This window comes from Coloeus monedula (assembly GCF_965178545.1).
Source record: "Coloeus monedula genome assembly, chromosome: 4".
NCBI lineage: Eukaryota > Metazoa > Chordata > Aves > Passeriformes > Corvidae > Coloeus > Coloeus monedula.
Genome location: NC_138784.1, coordinates 62,059,286 through 62,084,630, shown reverse-complemented (window position 1 = coordinate 62,084,630; position 25,345 = coordinate 62,059,286). Strand labels below are relative to the sequence as shown.

At 35.7% G+C, this 25,345-nt stretch overlaps 1 protein-coding gene across 3 annotated transcripts in view; it reads right to left on the bottom strand.

The window, feature by feature from the left end:
- Positions 1–25,345, bottom strand: part of LRRK2 (leucine rich repeat kinase 2) — a 64,515-nt gene that overhangs the window by 20,065 nt on the left and 19,105 nt on the right. For 2 of the 3 annotated variants that reach the window (XM_082280884.1, XM_082280885.1), the window contains 23 exons: positions 24,850–24,956; positions 23,076–23,205; positions 22,386–22,510; positions 20,658–20,791; positions 19,329–19,473; positions 18,904–19,043; positions 17,458–17,586; positions 17,202–17,372; positions 15,656–15,911; positions 15,241–15,429; positions 13,720–13,841; positions 12,907–12,976; positions 12,241–12,461; positions 11,456–11,706; positions 9,968–10,116; positions 8,133–8,226; positions 6,883–7,069; positions 6,316–6,497; positions 5,563–5,792; positions 4,419–4,546; positions 3,124–3,342; positions 767–968; positions 55–143 (listed from right to left, as the gene is read on the bottom strand). In XM_082280884.1, coding sequence (XP_082137010.1) covers positions 55–143; positions 767–968; positions 3,124–3,342; positions 4,419–4,546; positions 5,563–5,792; positions 6,316–6,497; positions 6,883–7,069; positions 8,133–8,226; positions 9,968–10,116; positions 11,456–11,706; positions 12,241–12,461; positions 12,907–12,976; positions 13,720–13,841; positions 15,241–15,429; positions 15,656–15,911; positions 17,202–17,372; positions 17,458–17,586; positions 18,904–19,043; positions 19,329–19,473; positions 20,658–20,791; positions 22,386–22,510; positions 23,076–23,205; positions 24,850–24,956 — 3,670 coding nt within the window. Of the gene's footprint in view, positions 1–54; positions 144–766; positions 969–3,123; positions 3,343–4,418; positions 4,547–5,562; positions 5,793–6,315; positions 6,498–6,882; positions 7,070–8,132; positions 8,227–9,967; positions 10,117–11,455; positions 11,707–12,240; positions 12,462–12,906; positions 12,977–13,719; positions 13,842–15,240; positions 15,430–15,655; positions 15,912–17,201; positions 17,373–17,457; positions 17,587–18,903; positions 19,044–19,328; positions 19,474–20,657; positions 20,792–22,385; positions 22,511–23,075; positions 23,206–24,133; positions 24,260–24,849; positions 24,957–25,345 lie in introns of those variants that run through there. The other variant, XM_082280886.1, reaches the window with a different exon arrangement.

Here is a 25,345-nt window from a genome sequence, read left to right as displayed (position 1 = left end):
TTAGACAGGGGAAAACGTACCATGAATGTATATACAAAAAGTAATCAGTCTGACCTGTGCCATGATTTTACACAGCCACTTAGGATCTACAAAATACAGATCTCTTAGCTGTAGTGCTGGGTCTTGAAAATGAAGAAGAACACCTGCACAAAGAAAACTGTAATTAGCAGTGCATTGCTCAAGCTCAATATTAAGCAAAGTAAGCACTCCACTCTGGGCTGTTTTTATTATGTGAATTGACATAAACAATTTGAATAATAAACACAGCTATATTTATGGCAATATCTCAGAAGAGTAGAGTCCAAGCACGATTTGTTCAGCTTTGCCTTTATTTTCAGACTTTTTGTTAGATTTTTAATCTGACTTGGTTTTTTTGCTAAGCTCTGTCTGGTTTATTATTTCATCTTAGGATGTCAGTACTGCACTGAGATAAGCTGTTACATGTATTCCTCTAACCACTATTCTATTTGAGCTATTGAAGCAACTGCATCTTTCTTCAGCAACTGTGTTGTCTAACCAGCAGTTTGATGTTTTCAAGGAGTGGTAAGAGATAGCAAGAGATATAAACTGTTACAGTTGTGGTCCTTCATGTCATGGAATTCCCTTCCTAACAATGTGGTTTAACAAACTGATGCTACCCAAGCTTAGACACTTCAGCTTACCATTTTGTGGCAACCTTGTGAAAGGCTTAAAAACGTGTACAGATCTGTCAGCAGCAGATTTGCAACAAAGTGCTAACAAGCACACATTGAAGAGAATATTTTACCTGATTCATTCAGAAAGTGAATTGCATGAGGGAGTTCATTCTCATCCAGTTCTAACTGGCTTTCTTGTACCAGTTCCAGTAAGCGTTTCTGATCAATCACAGGAAATTCTCCGGGGACGTTTTTACGTTCCAGCAAAATTCTCTTTTCCAGCTCCAGGTAGCTGTCAGGAATTAGCTGACCAACGACTGGCTGATCTCTGATCTGTAAAATTAGGAATAATAATCTTAAATGTATTAATTTATTCATGTTAAATGCAGAAAATAAAACTAAGATATAAAGTGTATGTCCACTCGATAGTAGCATAAAAAAGGAAAAAGAACACTCATTTATTGACTATCCTGGGTTCTGAAAGGTAGATGTAACTAAATATTCTTTCAGAATTATAATGTCTTTCTATAAATAAATACTCAGAGAAGAAAATATTTCCATATTACTTGTACATAAAAAATAACAAATGAGGTCTTCTCAGAAGATGTTATTTCAAAAAGAAGCTTTGGTTCAAACTAAAAGGAAAATATTCACTGTATGAGCAGATGGTGTCATACATCTCCAGTTAACACAAACAATAGACAAATTAATAAAGAAACCTATGCTTCTTGAAATATGTAATATCTCCAGCCATTTCTTTAGGTAAACTGGGGAAAAAAGGTAGTAGCTTGATTAAGTCTCCACTGCTGGCAGTCAATGGACGAGAGAAGAGAATGAAATAAATTTAGCCACATTAGTGACACTTAGGGGAAACAGTTGGGTGCTTTGTGCCTGGTTCCTGAGCCCGAGCTCCTTCCTGGAGACACCCTTTGGTATATGGTAATTGCTAGTATCGGGTCAGGTTTTCCTTTCTCCACAGGTGCTGAGCTACTAACTTTTTTGAGGAAATGGGAAACAACTTTTCCAATATTTACAAACGGTCTTCTTAGCTGTACTCTTTCTCTCACCAATGCACTGTGATATTTTTATTTGTCAAAAATGTAATTGGTACCTTGTGCAGATGAAATGAATGCCTTGTGTAATTTCAAAGACTTCAGAGAACTTGATGACCATGCTGAATACTTGACCCACTTTGTCTAACCTCTAAGCAGATACCTTGTAACATTCCTTTCACAAACTACCTACATCATTTATGGTAATTATCCAATTTGCTTCAGGCCACCTTACATCTGTGCAGAAGTTTAAACATCAGTTTAAGTCATAGTCTCAAGAGATATAGATGCTAAAGGAACAAAATTTTTCAAGAAGCAGAACTTCTCTGGAGTGCTGAAGAAGTATGGTGAGACATAAAGCCACATACACCTGTACAAACACCAGCTCTATTCATGCCCACTGGATGTATCAGAAGTGGAATTAACCCCTTTCACTTGAAGAGGCCACCTCTTTGCCCTTTAACAGGTTATCTGTTCCCTGCACTGTGGAATGGAGTTAGGGAGATTTTGGATGTGAATAAGCTGCTATTTTCTAAGAGAAACAAGAGGAGTGTGTACACTTTAACTCATTTGTAACACCACTGGTGTAAGGCTAGTCATAAATACATCATCTGCTTTATAAAATCTCCCAAGCAGTCATTCAAAAGAAATCTGGGCTCTGATATGATTTATGAACTTCTGCCATTGACTTAAGTAGCACAGGACATCACCTCTTCTCTTTAATGTGTTATGACACTATGTATGATTGATACTGTATAAGTGAAAAAAAAAGTATTCTTTTTGTTACAGATTGAATCCTGTCTTTCTATAAGCTCCATGCCTGGGCTGGTCTCTTCATTCACACTTCATACTGTGGCTAAGGAGAGAGCAGGGAATGAGCTGGGATGACTTTGGAGACAACAGAATTACATGTGCAGATACTCGAATCTAGGAGGATTACTCAGTCCACAGGATCTTCTTTTCCTGCTTTCATTCACTTTCCTCTTTATAGAAATAGTTTCATGCTATGTAAAATGAAATCAGTAAATGGGAAACCAGTTGGTTTTCAGAAACCACAAAATTGTATTTCCTATCTCCTGAAATCTTGCAGTACTTACTGTAATTATGTAATGTCACCCAACAAACCAAGATTTTAATTAACTTTCTTTGTAAGAAAAAGATGGCTCATTTTTAATGAAATATTTGATTTATGGCCCTAGTGCTTGAAAACAGAACTTAGCTGGGATTTTTACTAAGTTGATTTTTTTGGTAGAAAATCAAATTAAAACAAACCTGGCAATTTTCCTTCATTATTTTGCTGTGTGTAACATTTTATAGAAGGCAGGATGACTTTGCTATCACACAAAAATGTAATTAATTATGTATTAATGTTTAAAAATGTATTCACTTAAGTAAAACAAGGATGTTTTCAAAATTACAAACAGTATGTAGCTTACCTTGAAATGAAGACTCTCCTTTATGATGATTTTCCGAAGTCTGATAATGGAATCAGATTCTTCTGTGGCATTCACAAAGTGGTAATCCTGGATTGCTGGGAAGCCTCGCTTGTTCAACAGCTCCCTAGTAATTTTGCTCATGCAGGCCTTACGCTGCATTTCATCACAAACATCCAAATGAGTGCCAACAAGAATGACAGGGGATGTTGAAGCTCGAGCCTGTAAGTGAGATCCATACTGTTGATTAACTCAATAGTGAATGTTGACTTTAGTGTTTTATATTCACATAAAATGTGAGCAATTCAGTCAAACATTCAGAGAGCAGTCTATTTCAAAACAGAAATACCAAAAAATCCGCTTCTTCTAAAAGGAAGGAGTGTACATCTGGATTTCATTCTTTGCAGATTAACAGTATTGGCAGTAAAGTAGAGGGACATTTTTCATTAAGAACATCCAACAAAACGGAAAGGCCAAAAGAAATGATGCTTTTTGCTAGCTGTCATTGGAACAGTGCAGTGAAACATCAGCAAGTACTGCATAGGAAAGGAGATAGGAAAGGAGGAAAGGAGAACACATCAGAAATTATTTTCATCAACACTAAACTGATTGCAACCCTGTGTCCTGTATCACTGCCCAAGGTGGAAAGAGTGAAAGAGACAAGTTTCATTAACACGATCAGTAAACAAACTCTTCATGTGAGTCTGTCACCCAGTCAAGGCTAACCATCCTACAAAAAGAAAAGATGCTTGTTCACCATGGAAAGACTCCATAAATGGACACAAACACTTAGAAAAAATGAAAAGTATACAGGCAGATTCTCAGGTCAACTCCCAACCATACTTCTGGAATAATTTCTATTAACAATAGGATATTAAGCATACACTTAATAGCACGACTTCAAACCTGTATCTAGTCAGTTTTAAATTAATCTAGTTCTGATTTCCCCAAAATTTACACTGGTGTAAATGAAAAATGCAAATTTAACTCATCATTTCTTTAATACTACTTTTTTATTTTTATCAGTCAATTCAAAATATTGCCAGAACATACACTCCATTCTTTTGCACATCACTTTGTACAATTTTAAGTCCAAAATGGTGCTAATAATTTCTTTTTATGTCTAAAAATACTTTCATATCCAATACATGATGTATTTCAGCTCTTGATTAATATTATTACTAATCTTATTTTCTGAAGAACTTTTTTTCTCTTCTTCCCCTATATAAATATTTGTGGTTAATTTGCTGTTGACCTACAGCTCCCTGGAAAGGAGAATTCCATTCTGTATGTCATACCTTGATGTTAAAAAGCCATGGCTTCATAGCATCCACCTCTGCTTGTCCCTTGCTGAGATCATAAACAGCAAGATATAAAGCCCTCTGGGTCATAAAATGAGGATGGGTACTGTAGAACTCTTCTTGTCCTAATGATCAAAAATTTCCATTGTTTAGTACTTCCTTGACTGAACATCTTCAGATCACAAAAAGGCAGAGGAACACTTGTCTTCAGACCAGAAATTCACTACTGAACCTAATGTCTGCAGAAATTTATCTAAATTGACAGGAAATCATAATAACTATGAATTTTAGGAAGGCACTCTGTGGTAGGTCATTGGCTGAAGTGTAACATTAAAACACATCTGCTGGTTTTAAATCAAGAAGTGTAAGGTTTAACTGGATAAACATGGGTGCTGCAAAGACAATTAAAAGGTCAGGATTCTTTTAAAACTCCAATACTGAATTTCTCCCTCACTCCTCCCTCTCCTTCTACCTTCTTCCTTCCCTTTCTCCTACACTTTCAGCAACTTCAAAATAAGTTCACATAATTAAGCACTTAAAATCACAACTAAAGATGGAAACCCAGCTTAAATATCACTGGTCTGTGCTTAAGCATTGTGACAGATTGTATTTAAATGATGATAGACCACTGTTTAAAAATAACTCTTCTACAGCCTAAAATAGCCCTGGATTCTAGAAGTGCTTCTGTAGTCACCCAAATTTAGGAAGTTTTCCAGAAACACAAGGTTCAAATACTTGTCCTAAGTGCTTTGTTGTCTGTGACCTTACAAACCTGTGACACTGCAGAGCCTAGAGAGACCCAGATTATAAAAGAGAGAAACAGAGTTCAATTAAAGATTCTTCTGGTGATTACAAGCTATTTCTTACTACTCTGAAATGATTGTTTTGAAGTATTATAGTTGAAATGAGTTGTCAAGCCACATTTAATGATGAGAAATTCCTGAGGCTTTATATTAAATCTGAGGGATTAGCTGCTAGTTTACAGAATTCACTAATTTTTAAGTGGTCACTGGACTTTGGGTGTACCTTTGTGTGATTCTACTGTCCCCAGTTCGAATTACCACAGGCTGACTCTAAGAATAAGTAATGAATTAAAAAGTTAGAAAAGACAATAGTAAAGGAAAATAAACTCAGGAAATACCTCCAAAGTCCCACACATTTAATATAAGCTCTTTCTTCATTTTGCCTTTCCCTTGAATGATCCAGTCTTTTACATCAATGCCTATTGTAGCTTTTGGAGAGCCCAATTCTGTCCGTTTGCTTTTCATTAGTTGTTGTAGCAGGGTAGTTTTCCCACTGCCAGTGTTCCCAACAATCATGAGCTTCATTCTGTTATAAGGTACAGCCTTCTTCAGTCGTTGTTGAAGAAATCTGGTAGAAAAAAGTTTGCAAAACTCACAGAAGAGTAAAATAGAGAGAAATACCAATAGAACTCAAGAACAAGGAAACATCTAGAACCATACCATTTTCTTCAAATTTTCAGTATCTGTTTGATACTACTGTTCTTTTAACTCTTTACTCTAATTTCTGATCTGATAGGTGAAGTTTAATTAAGAATATGTCTTTTTTTGTTGTTGTTCTGTTTTGTAATTATCCTAAAATTGTGCTCTGTGCAATGCACTGGGGAACACAATAAACATATTACAAACAATTGGTAAGCACCATTTATTGCACAGTTTATATAAGCATCAAATTCAAGAGGTAATACTAGTATGGTCTAAACCACTCCAGTATATGTGTGTGTGTTGATATGATAACCTTCCATAGAGCAGCATGCTCGATTTCATATGACAAACCAGCGTGTCTTTTCAAAACAGTATGTTATTTTCTTAATGCTTACTGCAAATCCCAAGAAAGCAAACCAGGAATATTCAAGAACAATAGGGCAACAAACCTGATAATGTCTCTGGCTTTGCATCCCACATGCTTGAAGTCTAAATTAAGATGGAGTCCTTCCAAAGGAAGATCCCAGACTTTGGACAGTCTTCCCATTTCATCAGGAAAGAATCTCAAATCAGGATTGTAACTTACATCCAGAGAAGTCAAGTTCTCTAGGAAGCCAATCTGAGGAGGAATCTAAATAAAAGAACATTTAATGGGCAACTAAATGTAAAAAAAATAATGAACATGAATACATTAAATAATTAACAAAACTAGGTATTATTTTTACTGCTGTAGTCCTTTTTTTTTTAATAAACAGGCCTAATATCCCACACTAAGAGAGAAAAGACCTTATAAGTAATTCATCATACAAGCTGATTATATGACACATTTCAGGCAGAAAAGCTGAATACAATATAGTGATTTTCATTCACAGAAAATACTATTTGAACTTACATACCATTTCACTAATACAATGTACAATGGTATGAGAGGTGACATGAAAACCAAATGAACATTGAAAAATTGCATTCAACTGAAAAGCAATTAAATTTTCTCTAGGTAGAATCTTCCACTTTACCTCCTTCAACTTGTTGTGGGAGAGGTGTAGCTTTTCTAGCCTAGACCATGCACATGCCTTTTCACTCAAGTCCAAGATGTCTATTTGATTATGATTAAATAACAGCTCCCTTAAATTTAGTGATTTCCAGTGCATCGGTCCAGGCAGGCTTAGGATCTTGTTTTGGCTTAAATCTACTGATCGCAAACTAAAAACATGAAAATAAAACAGAGAGAAGTTAGCAAATGAAAAAATAAAACCCAGATTCGCTGGAACCAAAATTGTTTTAATTTTTAATAAACAAGTGGCTTAGCTATCAGAAGAGATGGTTTTCTGACTGAAATCCAAATAGAAGTAGGTATGTTTGCAAATACATGTATGTGCAGAAATTACATAGTTCACCTACACCTATTGGACAAATACACTGTTCATGTTACCATGAAACACAAAGCACACAAAAACTCATGCAACACCTTATTGATTTGTCTGAGTTGGAGATGTAGAACCTGAAAACTGCACTTTTTTCAGCACATCCATTAAATCTGCTGCTGTGAATGTTAGCATGCTGAAATTGTGCAATACCACATTAATAATAACATGCTCTAAGCAAATTTCATTAATGTAAGTTCCCAAATCTTAGATCTGCCCTCTCTATGGTGCCATCAACACTCACATCTCCCCACACCTATTGGATCATCCCTTCCAAGCACTCCTTCCACAATCTCATTCTACTGATCTGTTAAGGTCAGCAACTTCTATAAAAAAAGCAGAAGTCCAATTTTCACATGAGTAATGCTTTGAAGGTATAGCAAAATAAATATCACATGCATCTTTATCACAATTCCTTCTAGAGGAAGTGTTTTTGAGAATAAAAATCTCATGTTATTTGGGAAGTGAAAAACTAATCTCAGTAGCCTTGTGCAAATGTCTGCAGAACTCAAAAAGGAAAAATTACCAATATCTTTTCATTGTTGGTTCCAAGGAAATATGAGATTAATTCTAATATTCTCAGCAAGAATTGTCAGCTTCAGCTGTCAAGGAATATATTTGCAACAACAGTGATTTGAATCTGAGGAACAGAAGTTCTCAGAATCATGAAGAAAATGACTAATTTGTCTTCAGTTTAAAAGCTACCAAGTTCTGGATTTAACCAGTTAGTGAGGATTCCCTGAAAATCAGTTAAACATGCAGAATTTTCTGCTTAACAACATTTTTGTCATCAGATCTTCTTTATCAAGAACTTAACGTCAATAAATAGAAGAATAACTTACTGTGGTAGAAGAAGAATTGCTTCTGGAACATTAGTAAAGCAATTTTGGGATAATTTTAAACTTGTTATGCTGGATGACAAGTCAGGTATTTTTTCTAGAGCAGAAAAAGAGGTTAATCCTATTACTTTTAAGAATGGTTAAATTATTTTTAAGACTGGAGTTTAGACGGACTAAAAGGTCAGTCTATCATTTTCATACAAAGCTATCACCTACCAGAGTTCAAATCTTTTTTTTTTAAAGCTTATTTAAAACTAAACTCCCCAAATTAATTAATATATTGGCTTTTAACAAATTCTACATTGTTATCCTTCATCTCCTAGTGGCATTAAACACCAAAATAATCTTTCTTACACTTTACTGTACTGCAAGCATACAAGACAGTCTCATGTGATCCAGGATTTGTTGGGTCTTATTCACCCATTCATTCTTATTCATTCTTATAAAAATGCATCTAATGGTTCAGCTGTGTTTAATGCAATTCTAAGAGTTACCTTCTGAAATAAGGTGACAATAATTTCAAAATGGAAGGTTTTATGTCTTGAAGAAAGAATAAATTCTAACAGTAACTTATAAACTCTCAGTATCACTGAAAATCTAATTTGTGTAATTTGTAATTTGCATAGCTAAAGTGGTTTTCACCTTTGCATAAAATATGCTAAACACTGACACACACTTTGGATGGACTCAATTCAGTTCCTTAGCACTGGGTTCTAGTGAAGGGGATCTGCCCTGTGCTACCTGAGCTGTCTGCACAAGGTTGAAAGATAAAACACAGGAGCTATGGAAGTCCTGCTTTTTCTGGACCAGAACCTGTAAGCCAAGGGGGATGATTCAGGGCATCTCAAATGACACCTGCATGCAGGCAACTGGAACACACATTCTCTCTTATTCTGAAGATAATGCCAGATATTATGTGGTAAATACTTAATCATAGAATCATTTAGGTTGGAAAAGATCTCTAATATCAGTGTGCCCAACCGTTAATCCTGCACTGCCAAGTCCACCACTAAAGGCCTAAAGGCCACATTCACATGTCTTTTAAATACCTTCCAGAGATGGTGACAACCACTTCTCTGTGCACCCTGTTCCAGGGCTTGACAACCCTTTCAGGGAAGAAATTGTTCTCAATTTCCCATCTTGTCCTATTGCCTGTTCCTTGGGAGAAGACATTGACCCCCACTTGGCTACAGCCTCCTTTCAGGCAGTTGTAGAGACTGGTAAGGTCTCCCCTGAGCCTCCTTTTCTCCAGGCTGAACACCCCCAGCTCCTGCAGCTGCTCCTCACCAGACTTGTGCTCCAGACCCTTCCCCAGCTCCACTGCCCTTCTCTGGACATGCTCCAGCACCTCAATGTCTTGCAGTGAGAGGCCCAGAACTGAACACAGGATTTGAGGTGTGGCCTCACCAGTGTCGAGTACAGGGGGACAATCACTGCCCTGGTCCTGCTGGCCACACTATTGGTACAGGCCAGGATTCATCTCTGTATTACAGTACAGTATTAAACCTATATTAGTACTAGATTTGCAATCTGAACGATTTCCTCTGCCTTGAACTTTCCTCAATAGTGCATACAATCTCAAGTACACTCATCCATTTTTACAGCATCCACTCCAAATGTAAAAACAAGATGGGTTAGCTGAGTCAGATCAGACGACTGGAAGCATACTCGATGCTTCAGTGATCAAAAGCTAATGCTTAGGAAACTGTATAAACAAGGACAAGTACACGTGGTATTACTCTTTTCTGTTCTCCCAAGACTCCAAATGCTGGTGGCAGAGGAATTTTGTGACTTGGAATAGTTTCTAGAAGGTGAATCCTATTTTCACAGGTACTTACCAAGGACATTCATCCTGGCATTGAATTGCTCCAGTTTTGTACAGCCCATGAAGACATTCTCAGCAAGGGATGAAATACTGTTCTTACTAATGTTTAAAATTTTCAGGTCTTTCAAGCACAGGGGTGAACATAAGCATGAAATTTTGTTTCTATGATAACAACAAGAAAAAAGACAATCCATGTTTTACTTAGAAACTATTACGTAAAAGGTGAAAGTAGTGTTGATCTGACAATGTCATCCTTACACCAGTAAAACAAAAAGAAGACTTTATCTACATAAAGGCTGACCAGTCAGCAAAAACACTAGTACATGTGGCAACATGGAATAACAGGACTGATATTAGAATCAGCTTAATTAATTTGGAGACCAAGTGTCAAAATGTATTGTAAGGTTTAGTTTTCTGATTACATACTGGAGATCAATCCCACACAAAGAGGATTGTTCCATTGGTGAGAGGTTCTGTGTACTAAAAATATGTGTTTGCAATATTGTAATTACAAAATTACTAACAACCTAAAAAAACTTTTAAAAAAGGATTCCCTATATGGAATGGAATTCAGGATGAGTATATAATTTTACACAATGTATTTGGGGGAATAATAATATTATTATTATATAATAATGTTATATATTATACATGTAATATATTTTTTAATATTATGCAATATAATATTATATAAATATAAAATATATTTATTATATATATATTTATATAATTAATAGATATAATTATATATTTTTATATATATTTATATAATATATTATTTTATATAATGTTATATAAAATATAATAATAACAACACCAGAAATAGGAAGAGAAAGATCCCAAAACCACAGAGATAAAAGATCCATCCACTGTTTTGCCAGGGTAGTATTACTAACAAAGTTCACTATCTTATTTAGCATGAGCTGTAGGAAATGAATGAGACAGTGTCTGCAGTTTACAGAGCTATCACCAATTGCATTTTTAAGAATTCCATATAGGTATGAATTACCTCACTAAGAAATATGATAGTAAGTGCTGGCAAACAAAAAGCTACATGTTTTCTCTGGTTTTGTAATTTAAAACATAGCCATACCAATACCTAAAATTACATTAATACTACTTCCAGAAAAGCTTTTGTGCATATGAAATACAGTGGAAACTGTATTGTGTATACAGAAAACCTAGTTGAATATGTCAGACTACACAGCCCTGTGGACTAATAGTATGGTAGCAGAAAGACACTGAACTACAACATATTTAGCATGTTACTGGAAGAGCAAAGCTATTAGATTCTATCAATGTCCAAAGACATTCTCATGTCTTGTACTTTGTAATACAACAATGAAAATTGTAGCAATTTACACAGCTGGAAGACAGTGTCAGTGTTTCACTGGTGACACAACAATCCTTTCCATGCTATACGACTCATCATTCTGCATCACAAATCTATTATTTCCGGTTACGTTTGTTATGCTACAGCCCATTTTCTCATGCTACTCACCCTTCCAGCAAGAGTTGTTCCAGATTTTCAGCAACACTTGTAAGAAATTCAGGAGTGCACACCAGCTGATTGTATGAAAGGTTAAGTTGCTTTAGAGTTGGACATCTCAGGTGTGGATCCAAAGCAAAGGAAGGTCCAATGTCATTTCGAGAGATATCAAGATTTGCAATACAATTCATTTTCAGTAAGTAAGTTGGGAAAGAAGTAAATCGGTTACTGTGCAAATCCAAGTAAGTCAAGCATTTCAAGTTCTGAAAGAAAAGGAAAATTCATTTTTAAGAACTTAAAATAAAATACGAATTTATATGTTTATAATTGAGTTATATTTTTATACAAATTATTAATTTATTTATATTTAACTCACATGGAAAAATAGTAGAAAATAACAATCGTACCAATGTAACCTACAATATTTCTATGACAAAAGAAACTATAGGGCATTATTCAAAAATAATTAGCTACATTTCATAAAATTTAAGATATTAATTGCCTGCAGTTCTCAGTTCCATTTCCATTATTATGCTACTTAATATCACACATCTTAAAGCAGTTCTCTGCAGTAAATAACTTAAAACAATTCCATGAAAATACTTTTTATTTCTAATGAACATGAATGCTGAACAAAAGTTGAGTAAATATATGAAGCATGCAAAAATGTACAGCCATATTCTTGAATAATATTGCTATGGATACATTATTACAATACATATGGACTACATTATTAGAGACCAACAATTTATTTTAACTAATTTCAACTTGTATTACAGAAAATTATGCAGAATTACTTCACACAGTTGTTCTGGAATGTTTGTAAGAGCATTTTGGTGGAGCTCCAGTTTCTCAAGGTGTTCCAGATGACTAGTTAGGCAGCTGTTCTGGCTGATGGCATCAATGTTCTCCAGCTCATTTGATGAAAGATCTAGTGATTTAATATATTCTTTCTCTGAGATCAATGAAGAAAGACTGTCTGATGGTCTTATATGTGATGACAATTTTGAGACGCCTTCTATGAAAACAAAAATGTGAAAATACCATGATTTCATTTATCATTTATGTAAAATTTCAATCAATCATCTTGGGATTTAAAGATGCAGAAGAGAGTGAATGTTTGCATATTGGTTAAGATCCAAATCCATGAAGAATTCTATTAAGACACAGAAATCTGTAAGGAAGGGAAAGAGATGGATCCTTACAAACTGCACAACAGAAGGAGTTTTTGAAAGCTAATAAGGGCACTCATTAAAAACTCCATTGCCTACATAAATTATTTGTCGAGTCCAGGAAATAAAAATCCCTATATATGCATTATTTTTACTTCACTGTAGTATTTGCCAAATGTATCCTCCTCTTAAACAAATATATAATCTGTCTCAAATCTTTGCATGCTATGTTTGTGAAAGCATTAAGGATGCCAAATCTGTTATATACCTTAAATTGTATCGTTTACTTACTGGGGAATTCATCTGAGAGCAAGAATTTTCGTCTTTGTTTCATTAATGGTTCATAATCTGAGCCAGGTCCCTGCAAAATCCAAGAGAAAAAGCATTTAGGAACATATGCATGTTCTGAAATCATCCAAATTCAGTAAATCTCTTTATTGTGGTTTCTTTTCATCAGAGCCTATGGGAGAACACAAAGACACTGTATACTTGAACTGAAAATAGGTCACATCTTTCTGAAACGTATTAACCCATGCAATATGAAAGAATGGTAGATTTAAAGTGCAATGGAAGCAATGCATTTCTGGTAACTCAGAATGATTTTCACTAGGGTGCAGTAATAGGATGGACCAGGATATTGCAAAATGTAGCTTCCTCTAGAGAACCTCTACTCTCTCCAGTTTCCCTTTACAGTAAATGGAAAGAGACAAGCTCCTTCCAAAGGAATGAGACTTTGATTCCACCAATTTGTCCTCTTATGTCTTAAGGAATCAGTCTCTCTCCACCGATCGTTGCTGAAGATCAGCTTCACTAAGGGGAGGTTAAATCTTTGTGAATGAGCCCATGATCCCTGTATTTCCATTTGAACACCAGACTGAAAAGTTGAACAATTCAAAAGACTGTCTACTTTTTTAGTGATCATATATTTTTGCTGATATAAATTCATCCGTACAGTGCACCACAACAGAAAGAAACACTGAATGGCAACAGTGAGACAAAGCCCATATGGCTACACAACCTTTCATAACATTTGATTATTAAGAGTTTTGGAGTAGGCAATGGAGATGGACTTAAAAACCTGGAATGTGCAAGGATCTGACTTACCACAGAGTAGGAATGTCGCAGCAAAGTAGGAGAACCTCTTTGACATGCCATTTCCCTACAATATAAATCAGCAACTGCAATGGAATTGGACTTCTTTTTTGTAAAAAGTGAACCTTCGCTTCCTTGAACACAGGAGGAGAAATAGGCAAGAAAATGTATTTAAAGATGAGGCTCAGAGTTCAACTGTAATATAGATGCTGACAAAGGAGAGATGCATTCCAAAAGCATCAATACTGGCAGGATCTCACTGGTCAATTCTGTGTGCAATAGGCCAACAATGTTGTCAGTGTGTTTTAGAGCGGAGGGGCCATACTAACCTGACATTCTTCAAGTAGGACCTGCAGGTGATTGCAGGACCTGCACTGATGATTTATGATTTAAAGTTTCCATCGGGTTGGGATTATTATACATGTTTCATAACACATCTTTCTGCTACTTCAGTGTAAATACTTCTTAAAATAGAAAAGGGTTGGATTTCAACAGATAAATTTGCACTCCCACACTTATTGAGAATGAAACATCAAATGCCACTCTGGATTTGGTGATTTACGAGATATTTGGTGTCATTATCTGGAGACATTTGATGTTCCTCTTCTCAAGGCTACTTTTAAAACTCCTAAAATCACTCCTGCATTTTTTTATGATAACAACTTTTCTACATGGGGCAACAAATAGACTGACAAAAATTAAAAGCAGTGCTGAGTGATAAAAGGAAAAGAACAAAATGTAATCAAAAAGTTCCTTTGGATTCTCTGATTCCAAAATTCAAATTCTTCATCTGTGATGATTTTAAGTAACCAACTGTTCTAAAACAAGAGCAACATTTGAACAACAAAAAAGATATGTTACAAATTAAGGCTACTTTCATTATTAAATTGCTGGTATTATAGACAGAAAGAATGTCTTTCTATAAGTTAAAGGCATTCAAATGTCCTGGTTACAAAGGATGATGTTGGGCTGAACATAAATCTGTCATTTACATTTTCTGATCAATTAGTTTATCTTTGGGATAGGGCTTGTTTCACCTACTTTATTTGTTAATAACATAGTCCTCTATACCAGATCTGGTTGTATGAACTTTACTTACAGACTACCCAGGGAACAGAGGGGTTTCTAGATCGCAATACACTTGACTACGTGATGAGACAAATTGGGCTCTCTAAGGTCTTGCTTTTTGCCATAGATTATAAAGGCAGCTCAGAAACAGAACAGAAAAAGTCAAAATCTAAATTCAATTGCATGAATCTCACTCTTTCTCTCTACAAAACACTGGATGCATGACAAACTAATTTTAAGTGTATAACTGAATAAAACACTTCAAGGTCTTAGTTTTGTAGATGAAGCACATACCACAAACTGTTTTCCAATGTTACCCCAAACAGAGTTTTAGATAGAAGGTTTTTTATTCATGGGAGTTGTTATATCTCAAATACAAATAAACAACTGATTTATGGCCATAGGCTAGCTCTGGTACATTAGATTGGGATTATAAAAAGCATAAAAGAAGAGAAAAACAATTACCTTCACTATCAATATCATCACTCAAAGGAAAAATACTGTCCACTAATGGGTCAGGTATGAAATTCCAATCATAGTTTCTATCCACTCCATCTTCAGACAAGTTTGAATCAGAGGAGGCTCTTGATCTATCCTCGGAAATGTTCTTCATCTGGAATTTGAGCACCATCCTTGCCAGCGCAGAACCTGCATCTGTATGTACAAGAAATGGAAAAGATAAAATAATCTCAAAGAAATCCAAGTAGCTTTAAAAAAATAACAGAAATAACTTGGTTTATTTTCAAGTTTCCCGGAACTTTCTATAGCCAGCTGAGTGCTATGAAAAGATTCTCAACTGAAAGTCTTCACCTAAAACACTTTCATAGTGCCATCAAAAGATATTGACACATTTTGTATAGCAATTTCTACATATACTCACTTTGTTTTCTTGTTTGAGTAAGTTTATCTGGGAACAAAGGAATGAGCCAGGAAGGTTCTAATCTGCCAAAACCAAATCCTCCAAGACATATACTGCTGTTGGTGACATCAAGGCTAAGCTTCTTTAAGAGCAAGCTGATGATTTGGCTATCTCCTCTCTTTATACTGATGGTCAAAGCACTCCGAATATCCTGCTCTCGAGCACCATTGGCTAATAACAATTCCACCAATTTAGGATTATTTCCTTTCTCACAAACCTAATAGAGAAAAGCAATTAAAACAAACCAAGAATGTGAAGCATTCAAGTAACAGTTCAGACTGCATAAAGAGGCTTGTCTCAAATTCAGATTGACTTTATTTTAAGGATAAAGGACTTTATTTTAAGGATTGCGTCTCTTTCTCAGTTATGCAATGCCTTACTCCTTGGAGCATATGCCTGCCTAAGGCGTCAGAGTACCAATTCCCATTTTCATGAAGGCTTTGCCCAAAATGTATCAAATGCTGGAGGTCTGCAGCTGTAATTTTTGTCATGAGTGCACAGAGTTTTCAGGCAGAAATGAATGGCAATTTATCTAGTTTGACTATTGCATGTGGTCAACGGCAACTCCATTTATTTATCTGTTTAGTGGAAAATAGACACTTAGGGGTTCTCATCTGGATATTCAATGAACAGACAACAACAGTGAGTCTTATCAAGCCTTGCCTAATGATAGTGAGCTCAGGTCTACTGGCTTTAACTACCTGAAAGGAGGGTGTAGCCAGGCAGAGATTGGCCACTTCTCCTGGGCAGCCAGTGACAGGACAAGAGGACACGGCCTCAATCTGCTCCAGGAGAGGTTCAGGTTGGACATCAGGAAGAATTTCTTCACTGACAGGGTGGTTAAGCATTGGAACGGGCTGCTCAAGGAAGTGGTGGAGTCCCCATTCCTGGAAGTGTCCAAGAAACAACTGGATGTGGCACTTAGTGCTCTGGCTTAGTTGACAAGGTGGTGGTTCAGCCAAAGTTTGGACTTCACTATCATCAAGGTCTTTTCCGACCTTTATGTTTCTGTGATTCAGTCAGCTCCTCCCAATCTCCAAGCCTGCATTGCTACACAGACCAGTGTTGATTTTCAACACTAAAAATATTTTCTAGAAATACTTTCAGTTACTTCAGTATGCCCTCTGTGGTTTGCTAACACTGATTTGCCTACCTCACACTCTATGAATGGATGGTCAGTTCTAAACCCAGTTGTGCTTCACCACCCAGAGAGTTCTACCAGCAGAATTGAACACTTCCTAATTCCCTTCATGCAGTGGGGTTCTCTCAGACTGTTTAAAACTTTGACACTGAGCCAAAATAAAGAAGTGCTTATGCATGTCATTTCACAAAAAAAAAAATTAAATTTAAAGGTGGCCACATATAGCAAGAAGCACCTGTGGGCATGTGGGAGCAGCCTCTCTGTTCTCTGTGTTTCTCTAGTATAAATATTTACATGACAACAGAAAGGAACCCAAAAGCACAAATTTTTAAGCAATAAAATTACATATATATTTCCATGTATTACCTGATAGATCAAAGAGTTTATCTTTGTCTTCTTATTAATATCAGCTCCCAGTAGAAGTAAACATTCAGCCATAATACTGTTGTACTCCATACATGCTTTTTCCAGCATCATATTTTTTAAATCATCATTTTCAGCTATTTTAGCAAAACATTTACAACACAGGCTTTGAAACTGAATGTAAAGACAAACAGTAAAAGTTAGGACAAAAAAAGCACCAACATTTTTCACCTGTGGAACTGTCAAACAAAGAACATACCTGTTGATCTCGCTGGTCAGTGAAACACATGGACATCTGGTAGAAAATGACTGTGTCAAATGATTCATTTACCAGCAGCTTTGCAAAACAAGGTGACAAACCAAGAATTGCCAAGATCGCATGAAATCCCTAAGAATACAATGAGAACATTGAAAGAAGTACAGTGTTAAAAAGTGTCACTTTAAAACAGGTCATGCAGCAAAACCAAATTTCAACCAAAAGATTCATGCTTTAAATTTTTTGTCTTACTTTTAAACGTGCATTAGTTCAAAATAGGAGAAGTTCAGAAGAGAAGGCAGAAATAGCAGGTGTCTCTGTGGTTTCATGCTTGTTTAGCTGACCCACAGATATTAACTGACACTGAAAAGTCAAATATGCACCATAATATCTGACAACGTCCTGCCTGGCAGTGACAAATGTACTTGTGATTTCCTGAAAATGTAAAGAGGAAACAATCTCTTTCTAAGGATATGGAATGAAGATGCATCCCCTGTTCCAGTGTGTTGCTCTGTAATCCCCGAATTTGAAAAGAACTATTAAACTAAATGAAAAAACTAACAGGTGTATCTAAAAACTAAGAAGAAATACAAAATCACCCCATGATTCTGCAAGTAAGGTTTACCTAGAAGGGTGAACTGGCTAAATTATGGACTCCTTGTCCAAACCCAGTTGAAACTAAATCACTTAAAGTAACTTCCTTATTCCAGCACATTATTTTTATTTCTCTCTACACTGGTTGCTAAGCTAAATGTGGAAAGGTTGGGGGGAAAACAGCAGCAAAGAAGGGAGGCTGTACTTGTGATATTTTCATATTCATCTGGAAGAGAAATATAGAAACTCTCACAGAAAGCTGATATCACAGGCAAGCTCTGTTCCACTAAAAAAATGAAACTGGTAACCAACAGGGAAAGTTTCTGAAGCAGAGGAAACAGAACTTCACACAAGGATTACATGTGTGTTTACAAAGAACTCTCCTTCCATATACAGATGTGGGTCAAAGTCTGATAGTATTCCAGCAATAGCCTTTCTTAAATACAGCATTCCTACACTAAGTTTACTCCTGGCAACAAGACTGGTAGTTACCTTCTATGACTTCTCAAAGAAGGGCAATCAATACTATGATGGTTACTTCATGAAATGGTTACAGATTGACAGAATGAAGGATCATGACTGAGAAATTTGTTCTAGTTCTCAGATCTCAGAAGTCTTAAATAAGCACTTAACTTAGGCTTACACATCCTGGATTGAATATATGCCTCCAAGAAAACCATCTCTACGACAAATGTCTCAGTTTAATTACAAAGGTTTATACTAATCTAGCAATTTCAATAAAATCAAAACGAAGTAAGTAAAACAGTGAATTATACTTCAAATGTAACTACATTAAAATAATTTTCTAAGGTTTTGAGTTTTGTTTTCATCCTCATACACAGAAATGACACATACATGCATCTGGATTTCAGTGACTTCTTTAAATCTTCGCAGAGTAGAAACCAGAACTGCTGACAGGACATGCATAGTTGCAATACACAAACTCTTTCTTGTAATCAAAGAGCGTAGAAGACTCAAACCCAAACATTGTATGTCTAGAAGAAAAATAAATATTATTCACACACCAATAATTCAGACATTCTGAATGGAATAAACCCATGATTTAAGTAGTCTTTTAGTAACATTCCAGAAAGTTACTTGTACAGGCTATTACAGGGTGAGGCAGAACTGCAACATGGGTGAATCTGAGGACTATGCAGCACTGCAGCCTTCTCTTGCCAGGCAACCTACATCACATCTAGCACTAAAGAGAGCAACAGATTTGTTACAAACCCTCCTACCACGTCATTCTCATTCTACTGACAAAACACCTTCCCTACCTTGTTCATCTGGATACATCTGTAGGGTGTGAAGCACAGTGTCAGTAGCTCCTTGCTGGGTTAAAATTTCTAGTGCACCAGTGCACTCAGCTACAGAACCAAGTAGTTTTAGTCCACACTTTTGAATGCTAGGATTTCCAATAAACTAATGGAGAAAAGAAAATAATATCAGATCAAGATTGTTCTGCTTACAATGGCAAAAGAGGACTTGCTTGTTCTTAAGGTTGTTCTGTAACAGCAAAAGGATGTTTGGTTATTTAGAAATTCAACAGGTTGTGATAATTATTTCCCAATTTCCCCCCACTTTTAGATGGAGAAAATCTTGATGAGGCCTAGATCTGAGAGTGTCACAGCCATCACAGTGACTTGCAAATCTGCAAAATAATTTCAATGGAGTCATGCCCAACTTCCTCCTTATTCTGTCTCTAGTTTTCAATTAAATGTGTCAATTTCTAGCCCTTCTTGCTGATATTGTAGTACCCCAAACCACAAATCAGCTGCATTGGAAAATGCAATCAGGATGATCACAAAATACTGAAGACCTTCTGAAGTAAAAATTATTTTACCTCCTTTGTTATCTCCTATGTCTGATACCTTCAGATTAAGATGTCCTTTAGATACTCTAGAACTATTTCACTGATACATTACTTGCTCTGACTTCTATAAAAATGTAAGAGACATAATTTTCCTTCACTGAATCTGTTTGGCAAGCTTAAAATTCCTGAGAGAGACTTCTAAAAAATTAAGAATTGCTTCATTTTGATTGTGATCATGTGACCCTTGAAAATCTTGTAGATTGGATTCCTCTGAAAGCCATGAAGTGAAACATTTCCCATCACTAAGATTTAAGGTTAATAAATTGTGCAAAGTTCCCTTTGCACAGACTGAGTCTGCTTCAGCCTTTCATTTTTCAGCTTCCCCTTCAAGGCACTGTGATCATTCTGTTTTACAGGGGCTGAAAAATCTGAACAGTGAAAAGAATGGAGACAATTGAGTTGTGCACTCAGTTCTATGGGTAGCTGAGGTGTAGGCATGAGGACACTTCATGTATAGCCTGTTTAAAAAAAAGAAATCACAAATAAACTGTATCCTTGAAAAAAATTAGCTTTTTAAAAATAAATATCCTTTGGAGTCACTGTATAAAGAATCATCTAATACACTACAGAAAAGAAAGGAAGAAGAAACCCTAATAGATTAATGAAATTTGGGAGTTAAGATTAATTCTATCAAATCAATAGGAAAATGAATGCAGAACTAAAACTTACAAATTATTCACCATTGCAAGTGTAAAATAATGACAAATCCATTAGAATAAAGCTTTAACTATACCCTGTTTAAAGCATTAAGCACCAATGAGTGAGTTCCCTCCAACAGACACTGGCTTCTAATGACTTTTACTGTAAGTGCAAAAGCAGCATCTCCCACATCTCTGGAAGAACCATTCTGGTGTTCATTCTTTGTATCTGCAACAATGGAAAAAAACCTTCCTCAGAAGAGCAGATTTCACATTCTCCCCATCATTAACCCAAAAATACAATCCAACAATCAAACGAACACTGAGGTGACTCAGAGAGCATAATTCAGATCTTATGGTATTTTCAAAACACTGTATTGCAGAGACTGGAGTCCCTCCAGATTTATATTGTAATGTGAGTACATTGTGTTTGAAAGGAAAATTTCACCACTTATTTGCTCACTGCTTACTATGAAAATACAAAATTGTGCCAAAGAATTTGTTCTAAGGTACATTGCAATATATTACTTTTTTGAGCTACAGAGTTTCCTGGTGTTCCTGATACCTACTTGAGAATGCTTCTTCCTTCTGGTAAGGAGACACTATACAGAAGCTATAAACTGCTTATTCTTGCTCACTTGGCAGCACATCATGGGACTATTTTACACACAGATGACATTAAGTGGAATGTGAGCACACATGAAAAAAACAGAGAAAGGTCTTTCAGATTTACTTTCTTTTGGCACTTGCAGTCAAGTGACACTACAGCAAGTACTCAAAGATCCTTTCAAAGTCACTACAGCATTCATATTCATTGTGATTACTATTTTTCCCATGAATTACTTTTTTATTCCCTAATTAGCCTGCAAGTTCCAACATCCAGTTGGTGCTGTCTGATTACAGTTTAGAAGGGCCTCACTTCCAGGATACTAGGAGGCAAAGCACTTTGCCTCCATGTTAGAACACATATATCAAGTCTTAATCCTGCTGTTCAATGAAAAAAGAGGGAAGTATTAGGATTATAACTCAAATAATAGAAGGAAACTGAAAAACCTGCAATCAGTCTGCATATTAGTAATTTTACTATTTTTATTGGTTTCGTAAATGTTCAACTAGAACTGCTGAGAGATACCAACAAAAAGTTATTCTGAAAAAAAAAATCAGTACCCCATGTCTGTAATCTTACACTTAATATCAGAGGAAAAAAGCAGGATATATAACAGTACACTGATAAAAAGAGTTAAAACTTTTCCCAAATTCTACTAAAGGCATAAAACTAATAAAGAACATTTCCCCATCTGGATTGCCAATAAAGAGGGGTTTTTCTGGAAAGGAATTTCTAAACTAGTCAGTTTGGTTTCTCCTTTTTGATAGACAGTAGTATATAATTGTATATTTTATATCTGTCAAGATCACTGTCCGGTTCTTACGTTCCTTCCAAGAGATACTATCAAAACAATTGCATTTTGTGGTAAAAAAATGTTTATGTCATTAACATGGTTTGCTCTCACTTAAAGGGGATCGATGAAGCAAACCACAACCACAGCAACAGCTCCGCATTCACTCCCTCAGCTCCTTAGAAAAAATGGAGCTGCCTATTCACTGATGAAATCAAGAGGAAATCAGCAGTAATAATTTTGGTCTGTTACCTTCAATACCTCAAATATTTTCTCCCATTTTGTATTTTCCTAAAGACGTACAGCTATTCTCTGCTATGTACAGAACTGCAATAATTTTTGGAAATCCCATTAAAGGCTGTGTCATTAGATAAGAAAGACGAAAACCCAGCTATCTGATTTGCTGTATGCCTTTGGATGACTTACCAGGCATCATGAAGTGTAAAAGGACTCGAAGTGCTTCCAGTTGTACAGAGAGTGATTTTTCATGTTTCCTCATGGCTTTTACAACTTCTGATACTGCTACTGTCATTACATCCAGATGAGGGAAACTGAAAATAGTTTATTAAAGAAATAAAAAGAATGCATTTCTAAATTTCACATGTATTTGTCCTTAATTAACACTGTGTTAATTAAGGACTGTGTTAACCCTTTGGAACACTGTAAATCTGAAATATAAATTAAACTGTGTTACTTTTCTTCATCATTGCAAGTTATTTTCATGCCATTCTATTAATTCAGTCTATGTAAATACTTCCATCCTAGCCGACAAGCAAGTAATATTAACAAAATGCTATTTTAATAATCAGAGGTAATTTTTTGGGAAATTTCTTATCTCTTAATGGAATTCAGTGTTGTTAACAGGAGAGGAGACCACCCAGACATTGTCTATTCAAATCTCACTGCACAAGAACCATGATGGGAAGAACACGCAGCTCCCTACCCACACCCACCTGGGCATTTATCTACAGGGCTTACAAAATTCCATGTCTTAAACAGGGCTGACAGTCTGTGGTCAATTTTACTATCAATCAACAATTTAAATGTAATCACTTTTGGCACAGAATCTCAAAACCCTTCATCTTGGAAGTGGACATGCATTTCTAGTTTTATTACCTTCCTTCGAACACGTGATTCAGGATCCTGCAGGCACTTTCAAGCACTTCAGGAGAATGTGAATGTTTCCTCATTATATCCAAAACATTCATATGTATGCCTTTCGCCAAAAGTGTCTTCCTAATATTTACTACAACACAAAATAGTAAGCATCCTGTAAGAAAATCTTTCTTTCTTTCTGTATAGTTCTCAAAACCAACTTTTTCCCCTACTCCTTTTTTTTCAATGTTTTTGCCTCACCAAACAGAAATAATAGTACAAATTAGAATAGGAAACTATTTGAGCTGAAGCTGACTTCTGTTTGCATAGCTTAATCAAACACATTATAATTTCTGACTGTCTAATAAGTCTCTATACATCTGCTATTTTTACTCACGTAAAGTTAGCATATGGGAAGGAGAATGCATAGCCCTGCTTATATTTTCAGAAATGTTTACACTTCAACTTTTTCCTAATCGCTCTCTGAGATCATATAGGAAAGCTAGAACTTAAAACTTTAAAAAAACCTTCTAGCTTCCAAAAATGAAACTTCAAAAATGAAATTATATTTATTAATTCTGTTTACTTCATGAATTCATTTTTTGCAAATTCAAATATCCAAGCACATCCTGTAGCTCTAACTGTAACTAATACAAATTAGAACACTATAAAAATTATCATAGTAACTACCACCAAATCTTGTTATTCCCAGTTCAGTACATCCATTTCAGATGGTTAGTTCAAGCAGTACTGCATTGTGCCAGAAGATTTTACTAAGCTTCTTTATGTCTATCATTTCTGCTGTAAGCACATTCATTTAGGGGAAAAAAAAAAGAGAATAATAATTTAAAAAAAGAAGAAAAACTTGCTTTAGATTTCCAAAAGGAATCAGAGGCCCACTTGTCAGTAACATGTTATGAAAGTAACTGGTATATGACAATAATATGCATACATTTATGAGATCTATTTCTCAGTATAGATACATCTTGGTCTCACAAATAATTATAAAACTTTCCCTGCGTTAGGTTTTATGTACTTGGATGGCTCAATAAACTGATGATAAAACAATGCTTTCTCACCTAGAGAATGGTAATTAACTGCTAGGATTTTCCTTTCTATCTAGCCAGTGGTTTTCAATGTGCAGTCTGCAAACCACTTGAGATCTGTAACCATTTCAAAGGATTCTGTGAAAGTTATCTAATAAAAGCAGGCCAACTGTCAGTAGGCTTAAATACTCTACTCAGGGGTCCACATCTCCACTGAAAAATTTTGAGGGGGTCTGCAAATTGAAAAAAGTTAGGAAACCATGTTAGGGACATGATCAGGAGTAAAGAAATCTTGAAAACTGTCATGCACATGCTTAAGTTTCTACACAATTTGCGCCACTGAAGTCAACAGGACTGCTCAAATCTCCTGTGTTAAGCAAGAAAGTGGTATTTGTTGGGCTGTATTCCTTATTCATGTGATTTTTCAACAAATGCTGCTCTTGACGAAATTCAAATGTGATAAATATTTAAACAAGCATACAAAGAGAGCACACTCTTTTTACGTCTCCTGCTCCAAAAAGTAGCAATTGCAACACATAAACTGGCAGAGAACTCTTTATTTCCTTGTATGTTTTATACTAGCCAACAATAACTTTTTCAAAGCAAGGAATAAACTTCCCACTTATCACATCATAATACTCTAATCACACGGAGTATTGTATTCATTCAACAGTACACTAAATCCTCTGTAATATTTTTGCAATAACTTTCTGCTGAATGAAAAAGAAAAGATAACTGAAGTCCCTTACCATTCTGTTGTGACAAAATTGCCAAGGTACTAGCAGCAGCCTGAAACACTTCTTTTGAAGAGGAGTGCATCAGCATGGAGAGCATCACTGCTCTGTCTATTGGGAACCTTTCAGAGAGAAACAAATCACTGTACATTGACTGTATTACAGCAGTTACTTCATAATTGCAGTTCAGTTTCCTAAAAAGGTATTATGTAACATAATGAAAATTTCAGATGATTGCTCTTGATTTCTAATATTTTTCCAGAGCAACAGCTGACAGAAAACCCTTTGTAACCTATGCAACTTTGTCTAGTCTGAATCTCACTGAATTGCTTTGGAACCATGTTTTCCAAGCGACCTGAGGTCCAGAAAGGGGTACAAACAGGCTGGCAAAAATTGAGTGACTAAAATTTTAAGGAACTCTGAGAAATAGTTTAAGTAAAATGGAAATCTGTGTCTTATCCATGCCTAGTAGATTCTCCCTAATGAGGCAGCATTCTCTCTACAATGCCTT